General features: G+C 35.0%; 1 protein-coding gene and 1 long non-coding RNA gene across 2 annotated transcripts; one reads left to right on the forward strand and one right to left on the reverse strand.

The window, feature by feature from the left end:
* The first annotated feature begins 571 nt into the window (after positions 1–571).
* Positions 572–1,690, forward strand: LOC138147626 (olfactory receptor 8D1-like). The gene has a single exon (XM_069070231.1). It carries the CDS (start codon positions 746–748, stop codon positions 1,688–1,690), a length of 945 nt encoding a protein of 314 aa, XP_068926332.1. The 5' UTR covers positions 572–745.
* A 3,721-nt stretch (positions 1,691–5,411) lies between these two features.
* Positions 5,412–7,806, reverse strand: LOC138147570 (uncharacterized). Its single transcript, XR_011164850.1, has 2 exons — positions 7,194–7,806; positions 5,412–7,024 (listed from the first exon to the last, which is right to left on the reverse strand). It is a non-coding gene; the product is annotated as an uncharacterized lncRNA (long non-coding RNA).
* Between the last annotated feature and the right edge of the window lie 36 nt (positions 7,807–7,842).

The raw sequence follows: 7,842 nt of genomic DNA on the forward strand, positions 1-7,842 counted from the left end.
TGGGTCAATGGCCTCATCATATTCATAGTACCTTTGGTCTTAACTGTGGTATTTTTATTTTCATGTTATTATGATATTGATGCTTGCTTCATCTAAAAGAACTGAATTTTGGATTATTTTCCACTTAATATGATCAACCTATCATTTATGTTTTCTGAAATATAGGAATTAGATTCTTTTCTTTTTCACAATTTTCAAGAAATTCAATAATCATTAAATTTTCTCCCTTTGACTTCTGCTCTAGTCTGTAATGACTGTTATTGTTTTTAAATCTTTCAATATGAAGAATTTTCAGGTTTCCTTTTTTGCTTGTGATACTATTTGATCACTCCGTACTCAAGAAAAATAGAATTATTTATATTATATCCATTATTTTGTTCTCTTTATCTGGTTGTGAGATTTCTTAACTCCATGGAGTTCTTTCTTTATTTCATCAAACTTGTTTTTATTGTAGACAAAGTTTATTGTATTGCTAATAATTAGATAATACTATATTTAAAACTTCTCTAATTTTAGGCTTAGATATTATGATATAGTAGTACTATATATATATATATATATATATATATAATACTACATCAATACTTAATAGTTCATGAATACATGTGGGTATGTTTGTCTATTGCTGTTGAGTTCAAGAAAAAGTACTTGATATTATGTCAGCAGATATTGGCATATAGTCATCTCTGCCTCATAACATTCTTTTTCCATCCCTATAGATTTTTACCTCAACTTTCAGAAGACAATGGATACAGGGAATCATTCCATGGTGACAGACTTTGTACTTATGGGGTTAACAGACCAGCCAGAACTCCAGCTCCCCCTCTTCTTACTCTTCTTACAAATATACATTATCTCCATGGTAGGGAATGTGGGCTTACTCCTGCTTATCAGAATCAGTTCTCAGCTTCACACCCCCATGTACTATTTTCTCAGTAATTTGTCCTTCATTGATCTTTGCTATTCCTCTGTCATTACCCCAAAAATGTTGGTAAGTTTTGTAGCAGGGAAGAACATCATTTCCTACTCAGGGTGCTTGACCCAGTTCTTTTTCTTCTGTACTTTTGGTATTGCTGACTGCTACATGCTGACAGCCATGGCCTATGATCGTTATGTTGCCATCTGTAGCCCCCTGATCTATAACAGTGCCATGTCCCAGAATATCTGTTTCCTGTTAGTACTAGGAGTGTATGGTATGGGGGTCTTTGGAGCCATTACTCATACAAGTGGTCTAGCCAGACTGTCCTTCTGTGGAAAAAAAGTTATTAGTCATTATTTTTGTGACATTCCTCCCCTTTTGAAGCTCTCCTGCTCTAGCACCTACATCAGTGAACTTTTGGTGATGCTTTTGGTTGTGATAAACTCATTGGTGACCACTCTACCTATCTTGATCTCTTATGCTTTCATCCTCTCCAACATCCTCAGGATCCACTCTGCTAAGGGCAGGTCCAAAGCCTTCAGTACCTGTGGATCCCACCTGGCTTCTGTGGCTGTCCTGTATGGTTCCATCATTTTTATGTACTGTCAGCCTGCATCAACCAGCAACATCACTCAACAGAAAGTGTCATCAGTGATCTACACTACAGTCATCCCCATGCTAAATCCCTGGATCTATAGTCTGAGGAACAAGGATGTGAAGGATGCACTGAGGAAAATCAGGAAGGACTGGAGAGTCTCCTGGTGCAAGTAGTGCCATGAAAAGTCACTGAGACATTAAATAAAGTTTCTGGTTCTTTGCACTTATGATTTATTCCCTTTGAGGCACAAGTCAGATGTGGACATCATTATCATGACTCATGTCAGCCTTCCATCAAATCATGTCTTCCCTCCAAAATTTACCTATGTCTTCCATTGTCTAATATCTCTACCTCAGATTATTGGCAGGACCAGAAAAGTAAGCTGACCAATTCTTCCTTGCTAAACTGAGGATTGATTGAACCCTGAGGTTAAATGATAAGTGTGTAGAAAATTATACCAACTGTAAAGTAGAAATGATACCACAGAGTTTAGTCTTGTTCCCACATTTAAATTAATGGGAATCAGTTTTATATCAAAGCTAATGTTGTAGTTTAATAATTGAATTGAATTGAATGTTGTAATTGAATAAAATTTAAGAAGCTTTCCTGAGTTTTGCAGTAGCTCTACCTTGATCTAAGTTTCTCTGCGTTCAATCTAATACTAAAAGATATAAGTACTTCTGATTTAGAAGAACAAAATATCAAGAAAATCAAAGGAACTAATGAAAAAATGAAAGATGTCTGGCAGTTCCTGATATTAAACTATGAGGCAATAATTATCAAAACTATCCAGTACTGATGAGGAAATAGAAAGGTAGATCAATGGAACAGTGTAGACATACAATTTATAGCAAGAAATAAATATAACTTTGTATTTGACAAGTATAAAGACTTAAGATAATTGACAAGAATTCATTATTTGGTAAAATTTGTTAGGAAACTGGAAAGCAATATGGCAGAAACTGAGCATAGACCAATATCTTATACCTTTTAGGAAGATAAGGTCAAAATGGATACATGACCTAGACATAAAGATAGATATTACAAGAAAATTAGAAGAACCTGGAACATATTATTTACCAGACTTATGAATAGGTGAAGGATTTATGAATAAACAAGAGAGAGGGAGGAAAGGTATAAAAAGTGATGATTTTGATTATACTAAATTATAAGTATTTGTACAAATAAAACAAATGTAGTCAAGATGAGAAGCAAAGTAGAAAATAGGGAAGGATTTTCTTGACAGTTTCTCAAATAAAGGTCTCATCTCAAATATATAAAGATTGTTGTCAAATCTATAAGAATATGCATCACTCCCCAGTTGATGGTCACAGGCTCTGAATAGGCAGTTTTCTGAAGGAAAATCAAAATAATTTATAGTCATATGAAAAATGTTCTAAGTAATTATTTATTAGAGAAATACAAATCAAAACAATCTTAAGATTATTGCTTTATATCTATCGGATTGGATAAAATGATCAAAGGGGAAAGTGACAAATGTTAAAGTGAATGTGGAAAATTGGGACACTAACTCATTGTTGGTAGAATTGTCAATTAATCCAACCATTCTGGAGAGCAATCAGGAATAATGCCTAAAAGGGTTATTAAAATGCCTACATCCTTTCACCCATCAATATCGATACTTGGTCTATTTCCAAAGATGACTAGGGAAAAGGGAAAAGGACCTATATGTTCTAAAATATTTATAGCAGTTTTCTTTGTGGTGACAAAGAACTGGAAATCACAGAGATGCCCATCAATTGGGGAATGGTTGAACAAGTTGTGGTATATGACTATGATGGAATACTATTGTGCTATAAGAAATGATGAGCCCAATGCTTTTAGAAAAACATGGAAAGGCTTGCCCAAAATACTGGAAAGCAAAATGAGCACAACCATGAGAATATTGTATACAGTAACAGGAATACTGCTTAGTAATTATTTTGAGAGAATTAGTTATTTTGACTATTACAAATACCCAAATTAACTATAAAGGACATATGAAGAAAGAGCCTATCTATATCTAGAGAAAGAACTGATAAGTAGATGTATAGAATAATTTTACACACACATATGGATATAGATATAGATATTTGTGTCTATTGGTAGCCTTCTCTAGGTTGGAGGTGGAGGGAAGATAAAAAAGGGAAAAAAGGAATTTTACATGCTAACTTTACTAGATATTTATAAAGAACAGCAAGTTGTACATAACAGATTTGCATTTTTATGTCCAATCATCTTTTTTATTATTCTATGTTGTGGAATTCTTACTTCATTCCATAAATTAAAAGTAAAAAATTTTAATTTTGACTTCTAATTCTGGACAGGACAGTGTGAGTTCCAAGCACTTCTTGTCCCAGGGGAAATCAGGAACTGCCTCGGAGACTTGGTTCCAAGGCTGTTCTGTACTCCTTAGAGATAAGGATGTGCTGAGGGCCACAGTCCAGTTGCCAGCTCACAAGGAGGTCTACCACGAGACTGGTGGCTTGATGAGCAGCAGCTGATGTGACTGGTTTGCCCCCCCCCCTCCATTGGTTCATACCCCCATGCACGAGGAGATCATGCTTGAATAGTGCTCACTTTAAAGTTATATAAGGAGCCAGCTTTTTCCCTCCCCCGTGTCTCACCATCTTAGAATAAACTATAAGTCATTTCTCTTCCTGGTCTCTGATCTCTTCAATCCCTCCTGAGAACGCAACCTAAGGCTGGCCCTTAGGTTAGTAAAGCTAGCGTCTGCTTACATAATTCTGATACAATTTTTATTGTCTGACTTATTGTGTCCCTACCCAAAATTTAGGGAAAATCTTTAAAATATATATATCTTCTTTTTCTTTTTCCATAAAGATTCTCATTTACTTTCCAACCTCAAATGGCACAAAAAGGCAAATATCCTCCCATTATTGTCTAGAATTCATTTACTTCATGAAATCAAAATTTAAAAAATATATAATTAAGAAACTCTAAGTGACAGTTTGTTGTTCAAATTGGGTCAGTCATCTTCATGATCAGAAGATGTCATATTAATAACCGAGATCACATCTTCATTTTTTTAAATGTACCATGTATGTAGCACCATTTTATCTCTCCCTTTCTGATGCTACATCTTCAGAACTAATGATTGAGTGAGGTAAATTCTTCTTATGTAACTTTCCCCTGTTCTTTATATTCAAAATATCTAGGAGAAAGGGTTTAGTTCTTCTCACCGTTAAGCCACAACCTAAGGTTTCAAAAACTGAAGGCATATTGGCTCTGGTTTCTGGCAGAATGGTCCACCCTTCAATAGATCTTAGGCTGACATCTGACCTGTGGATGACCCCAAATCATTTGTAAAGAGAGGTGGCAGAGATGCTCCTCCAAGCAAACCACTCTTGATACATTTCTCCAGCATAGCTCTCTGGCCAGGGGATCTCTATCTCATATGCTGTGGTCCAATATGGCTGTCCCAACACTGTTTAAAAAAAAAAAAACCTGTTCATCTTACCACTTAACAATAATCCTATTTCTTTACACTTCTAGTTACTTCCACTCAACTTCCTTTTTCATAATTCCTATTTTATGCAAATTCAGGGCAAAATCAGGGTAATGTGGAGGAAAGAGCTACCCTAAATTAGGGCTATAGTTATCATGATACATGTTAATGGCTATAGTTGTCATGAATTATAGTGTATTAAGCTTCAGGTTCATAAGAGCTATAGAAATGAATATTGGTAAAAATGTTGTATTGGTAAAACATTGGTAAAAAAAAGTGTGATATAATCTTATGTATATAAAAACACAATCAAAACTATCCCTCAGAGTCAGAATTACTAATAAGCATTACTATTAAGGTTTTTTGCTGTACCAGACACTGTGCTAAGTGCTGGGAATATAAATATAAAGAAAAGAAAGACATCCTTATCCTTTAAGAAATTACATTTTAATGGGAGAAGTCAGTACATAAAAGGGAGATAAAAAGGAAGGTGAAGGAGCAGGCATTCCCATAAGGGCATGGTGTCAAAGTCCAAAATCAGAAACAGAACTGGGAGGGGAATTAAGGGTGACTGGCCTGTGGATGTCCTCAAAATGCAAGTTCCAACAGTAGTTCACCATCCCAAAATGAGGACTACAGAGGAGACATCTTCCAGTGAGAGAATGCTTCACCAGCAAGTGGTGAAATCTAGAGAATTTTTAGTGGAATTTACTTCAGCAAAAAAGGACAAGCCTAAAAACTCTAAAGTATGACTCAACTTCAAAAACTAATTTTAAAATAAAATTGTATTACCTTTTTTTAATCACCAAATTTACCCCAGTATATTCCGCCTTCAACTCTCCCAGAGAGCCATCCCATATTACAAATAACATTTTAAGGTAAAAGGAGAGAAAGAAGGGAAACATCATCCAAACTCAATATATTAAAAAGTCTGAAAACATGTGAATGTACCACAATCATGCACATCCCACCTCTATAAACATATAGGAGAGGAGGTGACTTTTCACATGTCTTATTTAGAACCATGCTAGTCTATAATTTTACAACATTGATTTTTTGTGGTTGTTCTTCATGTTTACATTGTTGTAGTCATTATGAATATATATATACACATGTGAATATATATGTGTATATGTGTGTGTCTGTATTTGCTCTGCTTACTTCATTTCACATCAGCATAGTTGGATCTTCCCATATTTCTCTGTATTCATGCCATTATTTCCTACCAGAAAGTAATATGCCATTATACTCATGTACCCTAATTTGTTTAGCCATTCCCTAGTCAATATGCATATACTTTGTTTTTTAATACTTGTTCTCAAATAAATGTTACTTTAAATATTTTGGCATATAAGGGGAGGTGATTCCTATCAGTGACCTCTCTGACATATAGGCCTCATAACATTCATTTTTGTGTTCGTGTGTAGAAAGTATACTCCTTCAGGGCAGAAACTTTTACATATTTTTCATTTTATCCCCAAAGCCTAATATTTGTATATATTAGGTACTTAGTAAATGATCATTTAATTGAATTAGTGTAAGGAAAATTTAATAGTTCAGTTTGGCTGGTATCTTAGCAGAAGTGGTATGAGATGGGATTGGAAGTGTAGGGAGGTGCCCAATTCTGGTAGGCTTTGAATGTCAGACTAAGGAATATATACTTTATTCAGGATTTAGCAGAGTTTAGGGAGATAATATAGGATTTTGAATGGAGAAGGGTTGATATATTTGAACATGTATACAAAAAGATTATTCAGGTAGTTTTAGAGAAAGGATTGAAGGTTGGGGAGAGATTTGATAAAGGAAAGTCAATTAGGTTATTACAAAATTATAAGAAAGGCAATGAGTACAAAAAGGAGAGAAGAGAAATCTTGCTGGGCCACTGGTTTATAGTCTTGGAATCTGGTGTTCCCAGACTCTACAGCACTGCTATCGAAATTGAATGACTCAAATAGAAGCTGTCTTGGAGTTCATTTGGTGATATATTTTGAATCTGGCTTTGAGATACTGTATGTTGAAGAGTTCTGATCACCTGGAGCTGGAAGACAAGAATTTATTCTCTAGTTTATGCCACACATATGGGTAGTATTAAGAAGTATACTTAAATCTTTGCATGACTGTTGCTTTGTTTTTTTCCTTTTGAGATTTTAGTGGACTTCTCCTCCTAAACACAATGATCTCAATATAACCCTTTTCTATTCTCTCACATTTTAGGAAACGCGGATGGACCAAGGTTTGAAAGTTGAAGGGTCATCTCTGGGAATCTAAAAGGATGACAAAAGGAAAATAAGAGAATAAAATTAATTTTTTAAGTCAATCATAACCCATTCATTCCTGACCATCTTATATAACTCTTGTTAATATCTTCCCATGGGCTCACCACAGAGGATCCATTCAATGCACTGAATGTCCTTCCTCACATTCCCCTGACATCAAGGAAATTTCAGTAGAATATTAGGGTTGTCCACCTTTCTTTTCTCTCCCTTCTCAAATGAACAACTCATTTTCTCTTCCTATCTCATATTTCTCTGATGAGATCTTTTATGCCTGTTCTTCAGAACTTCATTGGTCATATGTTACAGCCTGCTCATAAAAACCATAAGCCTCTCCATTGCCATACGGATATTCAGTTCCTTGGAGATTTATATGTGCCATGTCTCACAGGCATGCAACTGTGACCGAAGAGTTGTATAAAAAGATGGGACTTCTGAGTATTGAGAGGAGTCTCTGCAATTTCCTGAAAGTAACCTGGGCACCAGTCTCCTCCATTACTCTTTCTTCTCTACATCTACATTTACAGCTTTGCCCTTACATGCATATATATATATATATATATATATATATATATATATATAT

Source organism: Petaurus breviceps, unplaced genomic scaffold (genome assembly GCF_028583685.1).
Source record: "Petaurus breviceps papuanus isolate PSGF00001 unplaced genomic scaffold, PetGlider_PUasm1.0 90804, whole genome shotgun sequence".
In the NCBI taxonomy this organism is placed as follows: domain Eukaryota; kingdom Metazoa; phylum Chordata; class Mammalia; order Diprotodontia; family Petauridae; genus Petaurus; species Petaurus breviceps.